General features: G+C 47.2%; 3 protein-coding genes across 3 annotated transcripts in view; all 3 read right to left on the bottom strand.

Annotated features, from left to right (window-relative positions):
* Positions 1-2,407, bottom strand: part of LOC124117807 (cytidine deaminase-like) — a 44,659-nt gene extending 42,252 nt beyond the window's left edge. The window contains exon 1 of the mRNA XM_048394384.1: positions 2,191-2,407. Within this exon, the coding sequence (XP_048250341.1) occupies positions 2,191-2,209 (19 nt within the window). The 5' untranslated portion in view covers positions 2,210-2,407. The remainder of the gene's footprint in view (positions 1-2,190) is intronic.
* A 58-nt stretch (positions 2,408-2,465) lies between these two features.
* LOC125378723 (extensin-1-like) lies at positions 2,466-4,160 on the bottom strand. Its single transcript, XM_048394668.1, has one exon. It carries the CDS (start codon positions 4,158-4,160, stop codon positions 2,466-2,468), a length of 1,695 nt encoding a protein of 564 aa, XP_048250625.1.
* LOC125378722 (uncharacterized histidine-rich protein DDB_G0274557-like) lies at positions 4,157-4,942 on the bottom strand. The gene has a single exon (XM_048394667.1). The coding sequence runs from the start codon at positions 4,940-4,942 to the stop codon at positions 4,157-4,159; it is 786 nt and encodes a 261-aa protein (XP_048250624.1).
* Positions 4,943-23,855: the final 18,913 nt, after the last annotated feature.

The following is a 23,855-nucleotide window of genomic DNA, read 5'->3' as shown; positions in this document are numbered from 1 at the left end:
CCGCGGCGCCTTAGACTACTGGGCCACCCGTGCCCCCCTCTGCTTTTATGAAGTGAAGTTTTGTTCACAAGATGCTAAAATACCACTCTTATTATTTAGATATATGTATATGTATTAACGTGCATGCTTTCGCCCAGCTGCAATCGTCTCTCACGGAGTTCTTTCTATTGAGGGCGGTCGGGTAGCCTAGTGGTTAAAGCGTTTGTTCGTCACGCCGAAGACCCGGGTTCGATTCCCTACATGGCCGTGATATTGCGGGAATATTTCTAAAAGCGGTGTTAAACCATACTCACTCACTCACTCTTTCTATTGGACGTCAGTTTATTTATTCCAACCATGGCTCGGGAACAATAACCAGTGAACCAAGTGATTTAAAAGAGAGGCCTAAGGTTCAGTTAGAATCTCCTGGGACTTGGAGCAGTCGTATATTGACCTCTAGTATCAAATACTGAGAGATAAGAGGGTGTGTGTATAACACACGTCAAAAAACAATTCGTTATCTATGGTGGCCAGGAGGGGATATCGCTTTCGTACTTAATCCAGGCTTGCCTCATTCTCTTGACATGTCGAGAAACAGTTGTAGCTGATAGTTATTACCAGGATATGAGCCGCAGTCACGAGCTTGACTACGGAAGCGTAGTAGGGCCACGGTGAAGTGTTTGTTTTTTAAGTATCTCCAACGTAGGACTTATAATATCCTACGTAGGAGATAGTGATTCTAGGTCATACTAAGTCCTACGTAAGAGATAGTAAGTCCTACGTAGGAGATACTAAGTCCTACGTAGAAGATACTAAGTCCTACGTAGGAGATATTTAGATAAAAAAAAAATCACCGTGGCCCCACTACGCTTCCGTACTTGACTGTTTGACTGTCAACTGAAAGCTATTTGAATGCCCGGGTCTCGGCTATAAAATGTTTGTTGTTAGTAGTGAATAAGTGTGAGGGTCCAACCTAGCTTTGAACAGTGTTTCGGTTATATCACGTGTCAGTTTGATTTGACAGGCATGCCTGAAGTGAGTGAGTGAGTTGGGTTTAACGCATCGGGCTTTCCTCCCACATTATGCTGACACGCCGCGATATAACTGGAACACTGTTAAAGTCGGCGTTAAAACCGACTCACTCACTCCTTTTTTGCAGAACACACGTTTCACCATACCTAACGATTTTACGAGCGCTTTCAGCTAATACTGATTGAGCACTCGGGGAAAATGTTGATTTTGTGCACAAATAATGTAAATAGGAGGCTCATATATAGGGGCCAATTTAAAATGTTTAAAGAGTGAAAACTTAGCTCATGACAATCAGGGTCGTGGTTTTCATCAAATGAGTAAACGTCTAAGGCCTTGGGCAGTTAAGACTTCCCCAAACATCAAGTGGGCGTTCGGGTAGCCTAGTGGTTAAAGCGTTCGCTCGTCACGCCGAAGACCCGGGTTCGATTCCCGACATGGGTACAATGTGTGGGACCCATTTCAGGTGTCCCCCGTGGTTAAGTTGACAAGCTGTGATATGATATTTTTGTAAACTGTTATTTCATGTGGTGTTAACCACATTCAAATCATCCCATTATAGCTCTAAAAATAACTAGCCACGTCGCAGGTCACCCTGACACCAGGGCTGCACTTTACATACCATTGTTTGTAACCTTTCACACACAGCTCTTCATGTGGGCAATGTCCGGCTGGCTAATAACCTGATAATACTTTTTGGATACGCTACCCACTGACCAAAGTTCATTTGCATTTAGACATCAGCTAAGTGTTTGCCTTAATGTATCGGTCTGCTTGAGAAAGTACTCTTGTCTATGTTAAAAATAATAATTTCACAGTGAAACCGTCAAGCTGACCCAGATATTGTTTTGATCATATTTGCATAAGTGCGAGACACAACGATACGTGCACAAACATTCGCTGCGTTTAAGAATACAGTAAAGTACGTTTATAACGAACACGCTTATAACGAACTGACGGATATAACAAACTGATTTTTTGGTCCCGACAAACTAAGTTAGTGGTCCCTTCGAGTTCGTTATAACCGTAGTTTACTGTAGTTCTATTCAAAGGCAGAAATGGAACTTTTGCGTAATGATCGTGACGGGGCTAAATATAAAAACATACAGAGTACATGCACATCGCTAAATATTTCAAATTCGAAGGGTTTTGTTATTACAAACTTGTAGATTGACGAGTTACCTTCACTGTATTCGGACATGGCTGTGTTTGTTCCGTGGGTTGCTGTTGTCGATTATGTTTGCCGCGTTTACTTCGGGCACTGGTATTATCTGTATTACTTGGTGACGTGGTATGCACGCTTGTAGGCAGTACAGTGTTTCTAACCCAGTTGTCAACAACCCCTGTCTTTCAGGATGTGAGTTGTCATGTGGCGCAGGGTCTTTACTTGAATAGTGTCCTTCTCTGGTGGATGGATGTCGCGGTGGATGTTTGTGACGGGGAATGGGGTGTGGCGGTTATGGTGATGGATGGGGTGTGGCGGTGGATGGGGTGTGGCGGTGGATGGGGTGTGGCGGTGATGGATGGGGTGTGGCGGTGATGGTGGTGGATGGGGTGTGGCGGTGATGGTGGTGGATGGGGTGTGGCGGTGGTGGATGGGGTGTGGCGGTGATGGATAGGGTGTGGCGGTGGATGGGATGTGGCGGTGATTTTTTGGGTGTGGCGGTGATGGATGGGGTGTGGTAGTGGATGGGGCGTGGTGGGGATGGATGGGGTCTGGTGGTGGATGGGGTGTGGCAGTGGATGGGGTGTGGCGGTGGATGGGGTGTGGCGGTAATGGATGGGGTGTGGCGGTGGATGGGGTGTGGCTGTGGATGGGGTGTGGCGGTAATGGATGGGGTGTGGCGGTGGATGGGGTGTGGCGGTGATGCATGGGGTGTGGCGGTGGATGGGGTGTGGTGGTGATGGTGGTGGATGGGGTGTGGCGGTAATGGATGGGGTGTGACGGTGATGCATGGGGTGTGGCGGTGGATGGGGTGTGGTGGTGATGGTGGTGGATGGGGTGTGGCGGTAATGGATGGGGTGTGACGGTGATGGATGAGGTGTGGCGCTGGATGGGGTGTGGAAATGGATTGGGTGTGGCGGTGGATTTGGTGTGGCGGTGATGGATGGGGTGTGGCGGTGGATTGGGTGTGGCGGTGGATGGGGTGTGGCGGTGATGGATGGGGTGTGGCGGTGATGGTGGTGGATGGGGTGTGGCGGTGGATGGAGTGTGGCGGTGATGGATGGGGTGTGGCGGTGATGGCGGTGGATGGGGTGTGGCGGTGATGGATGGGGTGTGGCGGTGATGGATGGGGTGTGACGGTGATGGATGGGGTGTGGCGGTGATGGATGGGGTGTGGCGGTGATGTTGGTGGATGGGGTGTGGCGGTGATGGATGGAGTGTGGCGGTGATGGATGGGGTGTGGCGGTGGATGGGGTGTGGCGGTGATGGCGGTGGATGGGGTGTGGCGGTGATGGATGGGGTGTGGCGGTGATGGATGGGGTGTGACGGTGATGGATGGGGTGTGGCGGTGATGGATGGGGTGTGGTGGTGGATGGGGTGTGGTGTTGGATCGGGTGTGGTGGTGGATGGGGTGTGGCGGTGGATAGGGTGTGGCGGTAATGGATGGGGTGTGGCGGTGGATGGGGTGTGGCGGTGGATGGGGTGTGGCGGTAATGGATGGGGTGTGGCGGGGATGGGGTGTGGCGGTGATGGATTGGATGTGGCGGTGGATGGTGTGTGGCAGTGATGGATGGAGTGTGGTGGTGGATGGGCTGTGGCGGTGATGGATGGGGTGTGGTGGTGGATGGGTCTGGCGGTGGAAGGGGTGTGGCGGTGATGGATGGGATGTGGCGGTGGATGGGGTGTGGCGGTGATGGATGGGGTGTGGTGGTGGATGGGGTGTGGCGGTGCATGGGGTGTGGCGGTGATGGATGGGGTGTGGCGGTGATGGATGGGGTGTGGTGGTGGATGGGGTGTGGCGGTGGATGGGGTGTGGCGGTGGATGGGGTGTGGCGGTGATGGATGGGGTGTGGCGGTGATGGATGGGTCGTGGCAGTGATGGTGATGATGGATGGGTCATGGCAGTGATGGTGGTGATGGATGGGTTGTGGCCGTGATGGTGGAGATGGATGGGTCGTGGCTGTGATGGTGGTGATGGATGGGTCATGGCAGTGATGGTGGAGATGGATGGGTTGTGGCGGGGATGGTGATGATGGATGGGTCATGGCAGTGATGGTGGTGATGGATGGGTTGTGGCAGTGATGGTGGAGATGGATGGGTCGTGGCTGTGATGGTGGTGATGGATGGGTCATGGCAGTGATGGTGGAGATGGATGGGTTGTGGCGATGATGGTGGTGATGGATGGGTTGTGGCGGTGATGGTGGAGATGGATGGGTCATGGCAGTGATGGTGGTGATGGATGGGTTGTGGCGATGATGGTGGTGATGGATGGGTTGTGGCGATGATGGTGGTGATGGATGGGTTGTGGCGATGATGGTGGTGATGGATGGGTCGTGGCGGTGATGGTGGAGATGGATGGGTCATGGCAGTGATGGTGGTGATGGATGGGTTGTGGCAGTGATGGTGGTGATGGATGGGTTGTGGCAGTGATGGTGGTGATGGTAGGTTGTGGCGATGATGGTGGTGATGGATGGGTTGTGGCAGTGATGGTGGTGATGGATGGGTTGTGGCAGTGATGGTGGAGATGGATGGGTCATGGCAGTGATGGTGGTGATGGATGGGTCGTGGCAGTGATGGTGGAGATGGATGGGTCGTGGCTGTGATGGTGGAGATGGATGGGTCATGGCAGTGATGGTGGTGATGGATGGGTCGTGGCAGTGATGGTGGTGATGGATGGGTTGTGGCAGTGATGGTGGAGATGGATGGGTCGTGGCTGTGATGGTGGTGATGGATGGGTCGTGGCTGTGATGGTGGAGATGGATGGGTCATGGCAGTGATGGTGGTGATGGATGGGTCATGGCAGTGATGGATGGGTCGTGGCAGTGATGGTGGTGATGGATGGGTCGTGGCAGTGATGGTGGAGATGGATGGGTCGTGGCTGTGATGGTGGAGATGGATGGGTCATGGCAGTGATGGTGGAGATGGATGGGTTGTGGCTGTGATGGTGGAGATGGATGGGTCATGGCAGTGATGGTGGTGATGGATGGGTCGTGGCAGTGATGGTGGTGATGGATGGGTCATGGCAGTGATGGTGGTGATGGATGGGTCGTGGCAGTGATGGTGGTGATGGATGGGTCGTGGCGGTGATGGTGGTGATGGATGGGTCGTGGCGGTGATGGTGATGATGGATGGGTCTAGGGGTTATGGTGATGATGGACGCGTTGTGTCGGTGGTAATGGTGGTGGATGGGTTTTGGCGATGGTGGTGGTGATGGACGTCGTGGCGGTGATGGTGGTGGTGGGTGGATCGTGGCAGTGGTGGTGATGCATGAGTTATGGCGATGGTAGTGGTGGTGGATGGGTTGTGGTGGTGATGGTGGTGGTGGGTGGATCGTTGCGGTGATGGTGGTGATGGATGGGTTGTGGCGATGATGGTGGTGATGGATGGGTCGTGGCGGGGATGGTGGTGATGGATGGGTTGTGGCGATGATGGTGGTAATGGATAGGTTGTGGCGATGATGGTGGTGATGGATAGGTTGTGGCGATGATGGTGGTGATGGATAGGTTGTGGCGGGGATGGTGGTAATGGATGGGTTGTGGCGATGATGGTGGTGATGGTAGGTTGTGGCGGTGATGGTAGTGATGGATGGGTTGTGGCGGTGATGGTGGTGGTGGATGGGTTGTGGCGATGATGGTGGTGATGGATGGGTTGTGGCGATGATGGTGGTGATGGATAGGTTGTGGCGATGATGGTGGTGATGGATAGGTTGTGGCGGGGATGGTGGTAATGGATGGGTTGTGGCGATGATGGTGGTGATGGTAGGTTGTGGCGGTGATGGTAGTGATGGATGGGTTGTGGCGGTGATGGTGGTGGTGGATGGGTTGTGGCGATGATGGTGGTGGTGGATGGGTTGTGGCGATGATGGTAGTGATGGATAGGTTGTGGCGATGATGGTGGTGATGGATAGGTTGTGGCGATGATGGTGGTGATGGATAGGTTGTGGCGATGATGGTGGTGATGGTAGGTTGTGGCGGTGATGGTAGTGATGGATGGGTTGTGGCGGTGATGGTGGTGGTGGATGGGTTGTGGCGATGATGGTGGTGATGGATGGGTTGTGGCGGGGATGGTGGTGATGGTAGGTTGTGGCGGGGATGGTGATGATGGATGTGTCGTGGCAATGATGGTGGTGATGGATGGGTTGTGGCGGGGATGGTGATGATGGATGTGTCGTGGCAATGATGGTGGTGATGGATGGGTTGTGGCGATGATGGTGGTGATGGATGGGTTGTGGCGATGATGGTGGTGATGGATGGGTTGTGGCGATGATGGTGGTGATGGATGGGTTGTGGCGGGGATGGTGGTGATGGATGGGTTGTGGCGATGATGGTGGTGATGGATGGGTCGTGGCGGGGATGGTGGTGATGGTAGGTTGTGGCGATGATGGTGGTGATGGATGGGTTGTGGTGGGGATGGTGGTGATGGATGGGTCGTGGCAATGATGGTGGTGATGGATGGGTTGTGGCGATGATGGTGGTGATGGATGGGTTGTGGCGATGATGGTGGTGATGGTAGGTTGTGGCGGGGATGGTGGTGATGGATGGGTTGTGGCGGTGATGGTGGTGATGGTGATACCTCTGCATGAACCTCAAAGCATATTTGAATGCAAGTAACTAGATTCACTAATTCTATTATTGGATTTTGGTTTCTTTTTGCTAATGTTGATTCCTTTATGATTTTGTCAATACAGTTTTGCTTGCCAGCCATTTATTGTTGAGTTGGGTCATACAGTACATCACTAAATAAAATACATTCTTAAAAAGGATTGCAGATAATTTATCATACAATAAACATTGTTTTGTCGGTGATCGATATCAATTACATGCGATGGCATCTATGGTTATTGTTTCAGAAAAGCATTCATATTTTCTCAATATGTTAACAAGATTTGTAATCACTACAAATGGACACTGTCAGTAGCATCGACGTCGTCCTTTGTTGTGAGATTTTATGAGCGCTTCCAGTGGAGACGATTTCGCACTCTTGAATAGAACAAAGGTGAACAGATATACATGTAAGCGTTCTCAGAAGTAATCGGTCGGTGGTTTTAGTGATTAACAGGGTTCAGCCTATTCCGGTTTAACTGTTTGGCTAATGCCAATAACACGCTCGGTCCGATTTAAAGATGAGTACATATTTTGAGAGAACAATGAGCAGCCTCGGTACATAGTAAACCTGAAATTTAGGAATATACCAAATATATTCAAAACATGTCTTAAATTATTTTTTTTCCTATTTTCAGAAACAAGTTATATGTAAACGATGAACTAAATACTATAATTGTCACAAGTTGTTTATTTGAAACTTAAAAGAAAATGTTTCTTTTTTTCAGTTATGTGTTAATTGAGGTATCCATCGATTATTCATCCAGCTCTGAGTAATCCCCAAACGAGGTTTACGCATCACAACCGGCGACCGTAAGCGTGTTATTTTTAGTCAGTGTTTCTGTGGTCTTCCAGCCTGTTTGTATTGATCAATGGCTTCCTTTAAATGTGTGTCAGGTGGTGTGTTCTGCAACGGCATTGTCATTGATATTGTAGGGCCGCTTCAAATGCCTTTCATATGACCGAAAGCATACACTACAACTTGTTCAGGGCCAAGGCAGAGTGAGTCCTGTAAAGGGGTGTTGATGACTTGAATCACCTCGGTCCCTCCACATTGGAATTGTGTTGGTGGAGTGAGTCCTATAAAGGGATGTTGATGACTTGAATCACCTCGGTCCCTCCATAATGGAATGTCAATGGTGGAGTGAGTCCTATAAAGGGGTGTTGATGACTTGAATCACCTCGGTCCCTCCACATTGGAATTTTGTTGGTGGAGTGAGTCCTATAAAGGGGTGTTGATGACTTGAATCACCTCGGTCCCTCCACAATGGAATGTCAATGGTAGAGTGAGTCCTATAAAGGGGTGTTGATGACTTGAATCACCGCGGTCCCTCCACATTGGAATTTTGTTGGTGGAGTGAGTCCTATAAAGGGGTGTTGATGACTTGAATCACCTCGGTCCCTCCACAATGGAATGTCAATGGTGGAGTAAGTCCTATAAAGGGGTGTTGATGACTTGAATCACCTCGGTCCCTCCACAATGGAATGTCAATGGTGGAGTGAGTCCTATAAAGGGGTGTTGATGACTTGAATCACCTCGGTCCCTCCACAATGGAATGTCAATGGTGGAGTGAGTCCTATAAAGGGGTGTTGATGACTTGAATCACATCAGGGTCCCTCCACATTGGAATTTTGTTGGTGGAGTGAGTCCCATAAAGGGGTGTTGACGACGATGAAATTTCACACCATCAGATCCATAGTGGAATCGGTGTTTTTTTAATCTGTGTGTGGCGGCAAATATGACTCGAGGTTGAGTGAAGTCAGTTCATGTTTATTTCCATCTCAACGTAGACAATAAGGAAAAACCCCAGTTGACCCACTCAATAGTTGGGACTATCGGTCCGAAGTTACATCAGTCACCACTGAAGGTCATTTGCGGTCGGGCGGGCACGGATGGCCCAGTCGTTTAATGCGCCGCGATTCGCTGTGTAGAGTTGCGGCCCTTGGGCACGCCAGAAACCAATGATTGTGGGTTCGAATCCCGGTTTGCCCCGATTATGTTTCTAGGTTTGTCAGCACCATACCCGTGCTCGTGGGTTTCACCGAAGTGGTAGACGTCTGAGACCTGCATCACTTCGGGCTTTCCTCCCACATTAAGCTGACACGCCGTCATATCACTGGAATAATGTTAAAAGCGACGTTAAACCCAACTCACTCACTCACTCATTTGCGGTCGGTTATTGCACGAGAGAGATTGTTGTCTGCAGCCATCTTCGATAGTGGCTTGGTGCATGTGTCGGATGTCGTGACGTATGTCGTGTCGTATCTCGTGACGGATGTCGTGTCGTATCTCATGATATGTGCGTATCTCGTGACGTATGTTGCGAAGATAGTTTACAATTAGATATTATCTTATTATTAGAAAGAGGACTTGACTTAACGTGTAATTATAATTACAAGAAAGTTAAGTGAAAATTACAAAATATAGGAAGGAAATGAATAATCTAAAAGTTACAAACTTTCGGAATTTGACGAAGATTAACAAAGTTTTCGTAGCTTATATGGGCACTTCAAACTCCCTTCACACTCCCCTGCAACTAACTGCATGCCAATGTTACAAAACTAAAAATGAAAAACTATCTAACTACTTGCAAAACTGTTTCAAGCAACATCGGTACAGAGTTATAACAAAGAAACAACTCGGTTACAACATCTCTAAATAATTACATAGTGCTCAACTGCACTTGCATAAGCTATGCAGGGCACAACCCATGGGACTTGTTTCTGCATTCTGTCTGTCTGTCTGTCTGTCTGTCTGTTTCTGCATTCTTAAAATAAGAATATATCTCTAAATTGAAACTGCATACTGAGAATCCACCAACACTTTCACTGTGAAACAACTTCTACACTGCCTGGTCATTGTAACTAAAACAGTCACAACTAGTCTCTTGGCAAGACAGAGGCTGCTAACAACTGAGCTAATAGTGGTTGTGTCCTACTCATATCTGTGATAACGTTTGGGTCTACATGTGGCGTTGTCTGTGGAGTAACCTGTATTTCATTAACCACAGAACGAGGCAGGTTGAAGGGGTTAGGATTCTGTCCAGCAGTGGAACGTGATAAGGGTGGACCTTCATCAAAACGAACTTGTTCCACTCCCACCGCGTGGTCCTTCACAGCAGGATCGTTTTGTTTGACGCCTGTTTTCTGACAGCAGTTACACTGCATGTGGCCCTTCTGTCCACATGTCCAGCAAGTCCGATCTCTACCTCCGCGCAGCCTGTTATTCCTCCTCAGTTCGTTGATTTCCTGCTGCTGTTTGTCAATCAGTTCTGATTGACGTCTTACGATGTCATCCAATTTTACATGATGTTCCTCCATCGCGACTTTGTCCCAGGCAGCAGAAGTATTCGACCCACTCCATTTGATCAGCCAGTCTCGTAGGTCCAGGAACTCCAGGTCAGGCTGTTCCCTCGTGAGACGTTGTATTTCATGGTTTATTGTGTCGTTAACCGCTGCCTGAGCAAACTGGCTCTTCAAAAAACTCTTCCTGTGGCTGGAGGAGGACGGCTCAATGTCGATGAGGTGGTCGTACAAGTCAATCAGGTCCAGCGAAAGGGTGATAAGGTCTTGGCCAGACTTTTGTTGGTGGAAATAGAACCGGTGTTGGGCTGTTGGCTCCAAACACTTCCTTAGAACCTTCATGATTTCAGTCGGCGATTCCTTTACAGTTGCCCCCCTCGCTAGGATCCCTTGTCTGGCTCTCCCTCCCAGGTGCTGGCAGAAGACAAGAGCGTGTTTTTCTTCTCTCAGCTTCCTGGCATCGACCGTACATCTGACATCGAGCAGCCATTCTTTCAGAGTAGCATCCACCGTCTTCAATGGCTTGTCCATGAAAATGGTCAGCAGACGTCCAGTGGCAATGACGAGTGGTTTTGGGGGACGACTAGCCAAGAATTGCTGTTCCTGCAACTGGATCTTCATCCTCCTAAGCTCCTCCTCCAAGCTGGCTACATCTTCTGGGTTGACATTTGGGGACATCCTCACTGCTGTTAGGAGACTTCAGCTGACTCATGGTGCTATTGCTTGACAATTTAACTTAACAAATACATATGCAGGGACGATAGCACATCACAGTATATCCGCAATATCAAAATAGTTCATTGAAGCTCTGCGAGCACATCATGACATGCCTATTGTCTTGGCACAGTCGTTTAGTGGTCTTAAACAACACAAGTGATGACGTCATCTGCAGCACAGGTTGTCCTCTGGAAGGGCTGTAATCCAGTGAAGACATCCGTCGTCACTCAGGAGGTCTACAACATCGTCTGTGTCATCCCACTTCCGACACCATAAGTTGTGGGGCGGCAAATATGACACGAGGTTTGATAGAAGTCAATTCATGTTAATTTGCATCTCAACGTAGACAATAAAGAAAAAAAAACAGCTGACCCACTCAATAGTTTGGACTATCGGTCCGAAGTTACATCAGTCACCACTGAAGGTCATTTTCAGTTGGTTATTGTGAAGAAAAGTATGTGCACGAGAGAGATTGTTGTCTGCTGCCTGCTTCAGTAGTGGCTTGGTGCATGTGTCGTGTCTTGTGACGTATGTCGGGAAGACAGTTTACAATTAGACATTCTTTTCTTATTAGAAAGAGGACTTGACTTAACGTGATATTATTATTACAAGGAAGTTAAATGAAAATTACGAAATATAGGAAGGAAAAAAGAGTTTATAACTTGGACAGTTAAGATCCCCACCGTATAACCATTTGTACAATTGAGAGTATAATGAGAGGAATGCACATATGCTACAAGGACTGGCCCTTCTGTTCATCTGTCCGGCACTCCTAAAGGAGTTAGAAACCTGACCATAACATGCAAATCGATATCATCCCCACCCTATAATAAACAATTACATTGTATACATTTGTTTGTTATGAAGAGAATAATACCTTTAATGTGAATTATCCTGGATCATAACATGGAAACGGTTCAGATCTTTGTTACATTTGTATCAAGAGAAGTACACGTTCATGCTGTCAGATTTGCCATCCACCCATTTTAAATGCTGACAGTCAAAATTACGAAATATACTGAACCAAATTAAAAACTTCACAATCCTAAAATTTTAACATTTTGACCAGTTATCATTGTGGGCCCTTATTGTGTATTTAAACAGTAATGGCCACGTATTGTCTTGAGATAACACCCGTTTTTGTGCAGGTGAATCGATCGAAATCATGTGCACAGCACTATAGTGGCAAAAGTGTTTTTTCACGTACAACTGGTCACGTGGCCATAATACCGCACATGTTTTCAGCCATACTTGTTAGCAGTCATTAACAAAAAAAGAAAAACACAAGAAAACAAAAGTCTTTACGGCCATTTGTCATGCCACACCTTTCAAATGTGCAACGTGAACGTGCCATCGGCATGTTGCAGACGGGAAAGTCCGTAGCTGAAGTCGCAAGGACGATGGGTTGTAGTCGACGGACTGTTTATGATTTACAGACGCGTCTACAGCAAACGGGTACCACCGCTGATCGCCCTCGGCCAGGTCGACCACGTGTGACGTTACATGCAGAAGATCGTCAGATTATCTTACGTCACCTCCGTAACCGATTTTTGACGGCTACATCAACCAGAAATGAACTGTTTAATGGTAGACTGAGTGTGCAAACTGTTCGAAACCGTCTGAGCACTGCTCACCTTCAAGCACGACAGCCATACTGCGGGCCGATTCTGACTCAATTACACAGACGTCAACGTCAATTGTGGGCACAGCGACACTTACGATGGACTCAGAGGAATTGGAATCAAGTCGTCGTCAGTGATGAACCCCGATTTAATCTTCGATTTGCTGATGGTAGGGCGAGGGTGTGGAGGCGCCGTCATGAACGTTACGCCCAGTGTTGTGTACAGGAAGTTGACAGATTTCGAGGCGGAAGTGTCATTGTGTGGGGTGCTTTATGTAGCAATGCACGTTCCAGGCTTATTGTCATCCGTGGCAACCTCAACGCTGCTGTTAACCGCGACCAGGTACTGGCACCAGAACTTCTGCCATTTATGACAGCACATGGACCCGGTTTGATCTTCCAACACGACAATGCCAGACCCCACACAGCAATTTTGAAAAGGAATTTCCTTCAGAATGCGGGAGTCAACGTCATGGACTGGCCTTCAAGGTCTCCCGACCTCAATCCCATCGAACACGTCTGGGATGCTCTTTGGCAGAAGTCTGCGCACTCTCCAGAACCAACCACAGAATTTGCAAGATCTTGGCACCATTTTGCAGCAACAATGGCGTCGTCTTCCCAATCATGTGTTCACAATCATCACAAGGTCCATACGGAGGCGTTGTGTGGCAGTTGTCAACGCAGATGGTGGCCATACACGCTACTGAACTTGTGTGCCATCAGATTCTCGTGCTTGGGACTTATGATTTAAACTGTTGATATTATTACCGAATACCGTAGGTGCTTGGAACAAATTATGGTCACCACCGTTAATTAAAATCCTTCTTTGGACATTAATGATTAATTTTACCTTCTCTGATACATTTGTCCGTTGTATATCATATATGGGATTTCTTTTAAAAATGTGAAGTTTTTAATTTGACTCAGTATATTTGCAGTATTATATACATGTACAATGCAAATAAATATTTTGTAATAATTACATAAATATCCAGGTGAGCGATACAGGCCCTTTAGGCCTCTTGTTTTTGTTTCGCTACAACCTAGTCTGTATGTAAATGAAAGCCACAAAAACTATTTCATAATCACACAAAATCTTTACTAAAAGCAGAATTCATTGTATGTATTTAGTGATTCATTAACACATGCTTTTGATATGGTCCGAAGTATGAAATGGACTCTTCTTTTAGTAGAGATTTCTTATGATTATGGAATTGATTTTGTCGCTGTTATTTACATTCAAGTCATCAACACATCAGGGTCCCTCCACATTGTGATATCGATGGTGGATGGAGTTCCATGAAGGTGTGTTGACGACTTGACAGCACCTCAGGGTCCCTCCACGTTGTAATTTTCGACCGTGGAGGGAGTCCCATAAAGGGGTGTTGACAACGACCTGAATGACCTCAGGGCTCCTCCACATTGGAACTTCAATGGCGGAGCGAGTCCTGTAAAGGGGTGTTGATGACGTGAATCATCTCAGGCTCCCTCCACATATTTGAATTCGTCGGTGGAGTGAGTCCCATAAAAAGGTGTTGACTATGATGAAATTTCACAGCACATTAGATCCATAGTGGAATTGGTTGTTTTGAATCTGTGTCGGGGGTCGTCAAATATGACACGAGGTTGAGTGAAGTCAATTCATGTTTATTTCCATCTCAACGTAGACAATAAGGAAAAACCCCAGTTGACCCACTCAATAGTTGGGACTATCGGTCCGAAGTTACATCAGTCACCACTGAAGGTCATTTGCGGTCGGTTATTGTGAAGAAAAGTATGTGCACGAGAGAGATTGTTGTCTGCTGCCTGCTTCAGTAGTGGCTTGGTGCATGTGTCGTGTCTTGTGACGTATGTCGGGAAGACAGTTTACAATTAGACATTCTTTTCTTATTAGAAAGAGGACTTGACTTAACGTGATATTATTATTACAAGGAAGTTAAATGAAAATTACGAAATATAGGAAGGAAATTAATAATCTATAAGTTGCAAACTTCCAGAATTTGACGAAAGATTAACGAAGTTTACGTAGGTAATTCGGCACTTCAAACTCTCTTCATATCTGTATTAATGTTTATAAAGTATTATTTTCGTTTTGCTACAACCTGGTCTGTATGTAAATGAAAGCCACAAAAAACATTTCATAATCACACAAAATCTTTACTAAAAGCAGAATTCATTGTATGTATTTTACCATAAAAGCATGGAGAAATAATACATTGTATAATCATGGATGCTTATGGCGGATGGTTATTCATTATGGACTCCCAATTTAATATTCCCTGTATGCATCATGTACCTCAGGACATGTGATGTAACAATTCACTGATGTATTGATATATGTGTGCATATCAATACGTTCCATATGTCCTGAATTTTGTGTCAGCTATGAACATGGTTTCCCAGGAAAACTCAGGTGCCAGTTGGTATTTCTCGGTCTACTGTGTTTTGTTCAGTGTTTTCAGTCTCTTCAACGCTTCTTCCGTCCTTTTACTGGCCTGTTGATATGATGGTGTTCCACTCCGTTTTTTATGTTTCTTCGGCTTGATTACCAAGGACAAGATCCAGGGGCAGTTTTGGATCTCTACCAAAGAAGACGTTATATAGCGTATAACCAGTTGGGGCGTGTGGATTGCTGTTGTAGGCACAAGTGACTTCCGGAAGCAGTTCGGGCCATTTTAACTTCTGCTTGGGTTGCAGCGTCCTAAGCATGTTGTGGATGGTACGGTTGAATTGTGAGCTTTTCCATCTGGGTGGCACGGTGTTGTCTTTGTCTTTTTGATGCCATAGGTGCGACGGAGTTCATGGACAACCTTGCTTTCAAAACATCTGCCTTGATCACTGTGGAGATGGTCGGGGACTCCAAATTTGATGAACCATTCATTCAGCAGTATATTGGCTACAGACTTGGTGGATTGGTCTCTGGTTAGAAAAGCTTGGGTGAACTTGGTGAAGACCAGGGGTCCGGAAAATTTAAAATCCCAATCGGACATTTGCATTTTAGCCACGCCCCCTTCAAATAGCGTATTTTACTATGACTTTTCACACACATTACAATATTAACACCGATATTCATGTTGTTTTATTTACATACATAAATATAAATATTAATAACAAATAACAAGGCCATATTTACAACTTTTCCCGTATCATCTGTCGGCTGATAGGTTGTGATGTCTTGGCGATCGATGTGTTGCCTCTGTACAACTGCCTGTTTCGCCTGACCTTCCATCGTCGTAGCGTCAGTCTAGGGTCAAAACCGTTCAGTCTTGGTCCGCAAATTGAAATTTGCATCAGTTTGTCCAATGTTTCATCGTCAAAGAGCATCTAAGTCGAGTCTTGATGAGGTTTTGTTTTTAAAAACCTCGCTCACACACTACGCTGGATATGGGCAATATGCGAACGATTTCCATTAGTTTTACTACATTGGGGAATTGTTCAATGGATTTAGAAGCATGGGCAGTAACTAACATCTGTCCATATGTCAACTGACTGTAATTGTTGTATACTTTAGGCCGAAATATTCCCCATTCTCTCCCCAGAGCATCGTAGTGACGGACTAGCGTAGATCAGCATAACCTTCCCTGCCTCTTTGTCCTGTAAGAGCACAGCCCCGAGACCATTGTGACTGGCATGGACCTCACGAATGGTCATGAAAAATCTGGGTGTCCAAGGACAGGGGCCGTTGTCAATTTCTGCGTCAGCTCTTCAAAGTCCTTATCACACGAGCTGTCCCAAGCAGAAATACCATGGCCATTGCTAATTTTACGCTTGCCTTTCTTCTTGAGGGGTATCCCATGTAACAGTGTGTAGGAGTGCTGCTATACTTGAGAAAGATGGAACGAACTTCTAATAGTATCCAGCTAAACCTAGGAATCCCCGTAGTTCTGTCTCTGTCTTGGGGACTGGCCATTCATACTGCCTCAAACTTCCCTTGTTCTGGTGAGATACCTTTCTCTGAAATATGGTTCCCAAGATAACGAGTTTCACCTTAAACTGCTGGCATTTCTCTGGTTTTACTTTTACGTTGAAGTCTTGTCAAGACCATGTCCAATTTTTCTAAAGTTTCTTCAAATGTGGTGCAAAGATTAGTATATTGTCCAAGTAGATAAGTATGGTTTGGAAGGTTCCGGCAGCTCCACTTAGTCCAAAAGGCATTCTTAAGTACTCATACAATCCACCAGTACCAGTTCTAAAGGCAGTCTTTTCTACGTCTTCTTCGCCAACAGTGATCTGGTTGAATCCGTACGCAAGGTCAAGTATTTGGCACCTTTAAGAACGGTAAGGGCTTCATCAATTCGTTGAAGAGGGTAGGCATCTTTCCTAGTCTAAATTTAAAAGCGTGATAGTTACACCAAACTCTTAGTTTGTTTCCCTCCCTTACTTTTGTTTGTTTGTTGTTTAGCGCCGCACTCAGCAATATTCCAGCTATATGATGGCGGTCTGTAAAATAGTCGAGTCTGGACCAGACAATCCAGTGATTGACATCCACGCAATTAGGATCAATGACATGTATCAACCAAGTCAGCGAGTCTGACCACCTGATCCCGTTAGTCGCCTTTTACGGCAAGCACAGGTTGCTGAAGACCTATTCTACCCCGGAATTCCCCTCTTTACTTACTAATACAATTGGGATGTGTATGGACTTAACGATTCTCGGATGATTCCCTTTTCCAAAGATTTCCTGATATAGTCACAGACTTCTTGCAATTCACTTGGAGGGATTCATCTGTGGGGGGTACTGATAGGGGCATCATCAGTAGTGACAATCCGATGTTTGATGGCATCACAGAACCCAATGTCATCCTCATCTTGACTCAATGTGGTGGAGTGCTTGTGAAGAAGTTCTTGAAGCTTCCGTTGACAGTCTGCTGGCAAGTACCTGTTAACGTCCATTCTCTGCTATAGGCTGTCAACAAGCTTGTCATTCAGTATGGATGGACTTGCTTCCGTGATTAGTATTTCTTCACAGTTGACCTCCACCAAGTCAAAGGTTGGTTCGACTATGGCAACACTTAGAATTCTGATCAGGGTCCCTGGCTTGAGGTAAATGTCCACATCGGTGAAGTTGGCAAGTTGGACAGGAACAACACCAGTGTGGTCAACAGTAACCACAGACTTTCCTGTGAATAGTTCTTGGGAAAGGGAAGTGATGCTTTCTCTACTCAGGCTGTATAAGGCAATTTAGATGGGCTGACTCAGCATTCTACCACCTGAAGGGATCTCACAGGGATGGTGATGGGTTTGTTCTTCTCTTCAAGCAAGCGAATCTTCTTGTCTGTTCTGATAATTTCTTGGTATAAGGCCAAAATGTTTGAAAGGGATTCATGAATATGCAGGTTTTCATTCTTGACTTCAAGTTCCATTTCTTTTCTCAAGGACTCCAGGGACTTCCAACTTCCGTTTTTTCATGGCATCATCCTCTGGGTCCTTGACGACAAGAAAGCAAACTGTTCCAAAATAATGAGGCCCAAGTGGGGTATGCTATGGCCACTAGCTGCAGTCAGCCTGATGAACTGTCCCATATCTGAAAGATCTGACAATTCCAAATTCTCCATGAAGAATGATTCTGTGATAGTGGAGACTTGGGCACCAGTATCAATGAAACTACCAGTTTAGCCACCGGGCATGTCCCTACTATTCTTGATCAGGGTGGACCTCAAAATGAACTTGTTCCGCTCCCACCATGTGGTCCTCCACGGCAGGATCATCTAGTTTGACGCCTGTTTCCTTTGACAGAGCAGTCACAATTCACTGATGTATTGATATATGTATGCATATCTTTAAACCTGATGATAGGATACACAATAACCTACTGAGGTATTGATTTATGTTTTCATTCTGCATCCGATACTCAAGAAGTGGTATATATTTTACAACAACCTGGTCTGATAACTACTCCAGCTCGAAAGTATGCACTCATGTATTCAAGAACATGTGGTACCATAACTATTTGATTGTGATTCATAAACACATGCTTTTGATATGGTCCAAAATATGAAATGGACACTTCTTTTGGTAGAGATGACTTATAATTATGGAATAGATTTTGTCGCTGTTATTTACATTCAAGTCATCAACACATCAGGGTCCCTCAACATTGTCATTTCGACCGTGGAGGGAGTTCCATGAAGATGTGTTGATGACTTGACATAACCTCAGGGTCCCTCCACGATGTAATTTTGACCGTGGAGGGAGTTCCTTGAAGGTGTGTTGATGACTTGACAGCAACTTGACAGCACTTCTTTTGGTAGAGATGTCTTATAATTATGGAATAGATTTTGTCGCTGTTCTTTACATTCAAGTCATCAACACATCAGGGTCCCTCCACATTGTCATTTCGACCATGGAGGGAGTTCCTTGAAGGTGTGTTGATGACTTGACATCATCTCAGGATCCCTCCACGATGTAATTTCAACCGTGGAGCAAGTATGTCCCCGCATATTCAAGAACACCTGGTACCATAACTATTCGATAGTGATTCAATAACACATGCTTTCGATATGGTCCGAAATATTTAGTTGAGATTTTTTATGATTATGGAATTGATTTTGTCGCTGTTATTTACATTCAAGTCATCAACACATCGGGGTCCCTCCACATTGTGATATCGATGGTGGAGGGAGTTCCATGAAGGTGTGTTGACGACTTGACAGCACCTCAGGGTCCCTCCACGTTGTAATTTCTACCGTGGAGGGAGTCCCATAAAGGGGTGTTGACAGTGACCTGAATGACCTCCGGGCTCCTCCACGATGTAATTTCGATCGTGGAGTGAGTCCCATAAAGGGGTGTTTGAATTTTGTATCGATTTTGATGAAATATATATTCTTCAAAAAAAGAAACTTGACACTGACTTTCAAAATGAAATATAATCGGATTGTTTCAAAATAGGACACAGAAACCATAATTGAAACACTGTTTAAAGATCAATGAACACAATGTTCAAAACATTAATCGTGTCACCTAGACAGACACACGTACACGATACAGTTAATGTCACAGGGGTACAAAAATGTCAGTATCGGTTGTGCCCACCACGTGCATCAATCACCGCTTGACACCGACGACCCATAGATGCAATCAAGTTGTCAATAACACGGTGTTGGATGTGCTGCCATTGATGCTGAAGTGCATCAAGAAGCGCCGGAAGTGTTTGGGGCGGTCGATTCCTTCAGCGAACGCGTCGATCCAACTCGTCCCACAGATGCTCAATCGGGGACAAATCTGGTGACCGGGGTGGCCAAGGTAATGTCTGGATGTTGTTGTGCTGAAAGAAGTCCTGACAAACACGTGAAATATGCGGTCGAGCGTTGTCCTGCTGGAACTGTCAGCCATGAACGCTGAAGTGAGGAAGAACATAAGGCTGTAGGATCAAGTCTCTGTAACGCACACCTGTCAATGCACCTGCAACGTGCACGAGAGGCGTCCTACCACCGTGATGAATTCCGGCCCATACCATGACACTCCCGCCGCCAAATGGGACAACCTGCTGCGCACAGTTGGGGGCGTAACGTTCACCCCGACGTCTGTAGACACGTGCGCGCCCATCAGCACGTGTGAGTAGGAAACGGAACCCGTCAGTAAACAGTACATTTCTCCACCTTGCACGTGCCCATCTAACCCTCTGTTGGCACCAAAGTAGAGGGTCCGCCAGATGACGTGGGGTCAATACATGACGTCAAACAGGTCTTCGTGCAAAAAGTCCAGCCTCCCTCAGTCTGTTGCGTACCGTTTGATCTGATATTCTGCGTACCCCAGGGATCTGTGTGGTTGTAGACGTGTCTGTGGTAGTGCGGTCTCAGAGGTGTCTCAGCCGGATGTATCGATCTTGTGCTTGGGTTGTCACCCTTGGTCTTTCTGACCTTGGTCTGTCGTCAACTCTGTTGGTGTTGTTGTATCGGGTCCACAGTGCGGAGATTGTCTGTCTGGATACGCCAAAGTGCCTGGCCACTTCTTGCTGAGTTGCTCCAGCTTGTAATCTCCCAATGGCGTTGTTCCGTTGAGCTGTCTTGGCATTCTGTCACCGCCTCTACTGCCGTTATAAGGACTGTATGAACAGCCGTTGATGTGGATTTTTATACCCATTCAGCAGGGGGGCCTGCATGCCTAAATGCAGGATCCCGTGCTGCACTTTTTTTACAGGCGGTTGCGTTTGGATGAAGCAGTAAAATTGATCCCCAAACGCTACGTTTATGTGCTTTGCATGTGTTTTCGCGAATAATAGACACATCATCTTTCTGTTTGACTTATTTGGTTCTCATTTAACATAATTATTTTAGATATTTGGCAAACAGTGGGTTTACATCTATGTCAAGTTTCTTTTTTTTTAAGAGTATATGTTAATATTTCAAGTCTGAAACACCTCAGGGTCTCTCCACAGTGTCATTTTGACGGTGGAGTGGGTCTGTTGGCACCAGCCTCAGTTGCTACCAGCTGCCATCCTCAGTTGCCACCCGCCTCAGTTGCCACCTGCCTCAGTTGCCACCAGCCTCAGTTGCCACCAGCCTCAGTTGGCCCCAGCCTCAATTGCTATCAGCCTCAGTTGCTACCAGCTGCCATCCTCAGGTGCCACCCATCTCAGTTGCCACCAGCTGCCATCCTCAGTTGCCACCCGCCTCAGTTGCCACCTGCCTCAGTTGCCACCAGCCTCAGTTGCCACCAGCCTCAGTTGGCCCCAGCCTCAATTGCTATCAGCCTCAGTTGCTACCAGCTGCCATCCTCAGGTGCCACCCATCTCAGTTGCCACCAGCTGCCATCCTCAGTTGCCACCCGCCTAAGTTGCCACCATCCTCAGTTGCCACCAGCCTCAGTTGCCACCAGCCTCAGTTGCTACCAGGTGCCATCCTCAGTTGCCACCCATCTCAGTTGCCACCAGCTGCCACCCGCCTCAGTTGCCACTCGCCTAAGTTACCACCCGCCTAAGTTGCCACCATCCTCAGTTGCCACCCGCCTCAGCTGCCACCGCCTCAGCTGCCACAAGTAACCTGCCTCAGTTGCTACCAGCTGCCGTCCTCAGTTGCCAACCGCCTCAGCTGCCACCCGCCTCAGCTGCCACCCGCCTCAGTTGCTACCTGCCTCAGTTGCCACCTGCCTCAGTTGCCACCCGCCTCAGTTGCCACCTGCCTTAGTTGCCACAAGTAACCTGCCTCAGTTGCCACCTGCCTTAGTTGCCACAAGTAACCTGCCTCAGTTGCCACCCGCCTCAGCTGCCACCGCCTCAGCTGCCACAAGTAACCTGCCTCAGTTGCTACCAGCTGCCATCCTTAGTTGCCACCCGCCTCAGCTGCCATCCGCCTCAGTTGCCACCTGCCTCAGTTGCCACCTGCCTCAGTTGCCACAAGTAACCTGCCTCAGTTGCCACCCGCCTCAGTTTCCACCTGCCTCAGTTGCCACAAGTAACCTGCCTCAGTTGCCACCTGCCTCAGTTGCCACAAGTAACCTGCCTCAGCTGCCACCCGCCTCAGTTTCCACCTGCCTCAGTTGCCACAAGTAACCTGCCTCAGTTGCTACCAGCTGCCATCCTCAATTGCCACCTGCCTCAGTTGCCACCCGCCTAAGCTGCCACAAGTAACCTGCCTCAGTTGCTACCAGCTGCCATCCTCAGTTGCTACTAGCTGCTATCCCCAATTGCCACCCACCTCAATTGCCACCTGCCTCAGTTGCTACCAGCTGCCATCCTCAGTTGCCACCCGCCTCAGCTGCCACCCGCCTCAGTTGCCACCCGCCTCAGTTGCCACCTGCCTCAGTTGCCACAAGTAACCTGCCTTAGTTGCTACCAGCTGCCATCCTCAATTGCCACCCGCCTCAATTGCCACCTGCCTAAGTTGCTACCAGCTGCCATCCTCAGTTGCTACCAGCTGCCATCCTCAGTTGCTACCAGCTGCCATCATCAGTTGCCACCCGCCTCAGTTGCTGCCCGCCTAAGCTGCCACAAGTAACCTGCCTCAGTTGCTACCAGCTGCCATCCTCAGTTGCCACCCGCCTCAGCTGCCAACCGTCTCAGTTGCCACCTGCCTCAGTTGCCATAGACACTGTCCACCAGCCTCAGTTGCCACAAGTAACCTGCCTCAGTTGCCACCAGCCTCAGTTGCCACAAGTATCCTGCCTCAGTTGCCACCAGCCTCAGCTGCCACAAGTAACCCGCCTCAGTTGCCACCAGTCTCAATTGCCATTTGCCTCAGTTGCCACCTGCTTCAGGTACCACCAGCCTCATTTGCCACAGACACTGTCATCCAGCCTCAGTTGTCACCAGCGTCAGTTGCCATCAGTCTCAGTTGTCACCAGCCTCAGGTACCTCTCCTGACATGGGAGTCGACTAACGTGGGAGTCGACTAACCAAAAAAGTCAAGTTTCCACCCTTGCCAAACTAGGCTTGAAATTCTTGGCTTGAAAGTTATTAGGAACAGTCTGTCTACAACTGAGTCTCATACCTTTTAACCATGAAATAAGTGCAGTTTGAAACTCACCTTGTCACTTAGTTCTGTTCAACATCCATCTCAGTAGTAGCCTGTTGATGCCAACATCCTACCAGAGCGCCGCACATAAGGAAAATCTGTCTTTAACTCCGAGTATCAAGAATATGAACTGAAATAATTTGTTAAGTTGACCATTCAACCAATTGTAATAAGATATTTCTTCAGACGTTCCAGTGAGATCTGACTCATGTATTTCGACCAATGAGAATCAGACGTTCCAGTGAGATCTGACTCATGTATTTCGACCAGTGAGAATTTCCTGACAAAGGACGTTTTCCAAACACAAGTAACCGAGAACAGCAGCCTGAAAGCGTCAGACTCACACTTGAACAGCTGTCATGTAAGTGCCTGCATTTCATTGTTATTTGTCCATCCACTATCCAACAAAACTTCAAAAAGGGTCTCTCACTCTCTCTCTCTCTCTCTCTCTCTCTCACACACACACACAGAGAAGCATGAGAGCTCCTGAACAAATTAACATCATAAACCTAATCAATAGAAAAACTTTCATCTTGGCATATTCGGTCATGTTAACTTGGACCAGATACGTTGTATCTTCCTGAGGAAAGTGAGTTAACTGACGATAAACGTCAAGTTTCCACCCTTGCCGAACTAGGCTGGAAATTCGTGCCTCAATCAAGACGCCACCTGTTGCAGTTACGAGTTATGCTCCCCCTGTGTCCCTCCTATTGACCAATCAGATTCCACCTTTCCTTTCACTTGCATTTTCTTCAAACAAAATTACGGCACCCAGTCCACACGATCTGATCGATAATCAAGATCTTTATTGTAATAAGTCTTACCAAGTACATCAAAACACTTGAGCACCTTGATTAAAAAACATGAAAACATTTGGAAAACATTTATTGATGCCCAGTTGAAAGTACACATGCTCTGCAAATCCTGCAATCGACTTAAATCTGCCTGGAAGTCGCCGTGTTGTTTATGAACACAGTGTTGATTTCGTT

The sequence above is a fragment of the Haliotis rufescens genome, unplaced genomic scaffold (assembly GCF_023055435.1).
Source record: "Haliotis rufescens isolate VD_foot unplaced genomic scaffold, xgHalRufe1.0.p SCAF_13, whole genome shotgun sequence".
Taxonomy (NCBI): domain Eukaryota; kingdom Metazoa; phylum Mollusca; class Gastropoda; order Lepetellida; family Haliotidae; genus Haliotis; species Haliotis rufescens.
The sequence above is the reverse complement of the archived record's forward strand: the minus strand, read 5'-3'. Positions and strand labels throughout refer to the sequence as shown.

Bases quoted from the DNA above. Each gene is read 5' to 3' on its own strand.
- LOC125378722 (XM_048394667.1), bottom strand. From the start codon at position 4,942: ATGACCCATCCATCTCCACCATCACAGCCACGACCCATCCATCACCAC.
- LOC125378723 (XM_048394668.1), bottom strand. From the start codon at position 4,160: ATGACCCATCCATCACCACCATCACAGCCACGACCCATCCATCTCCAC.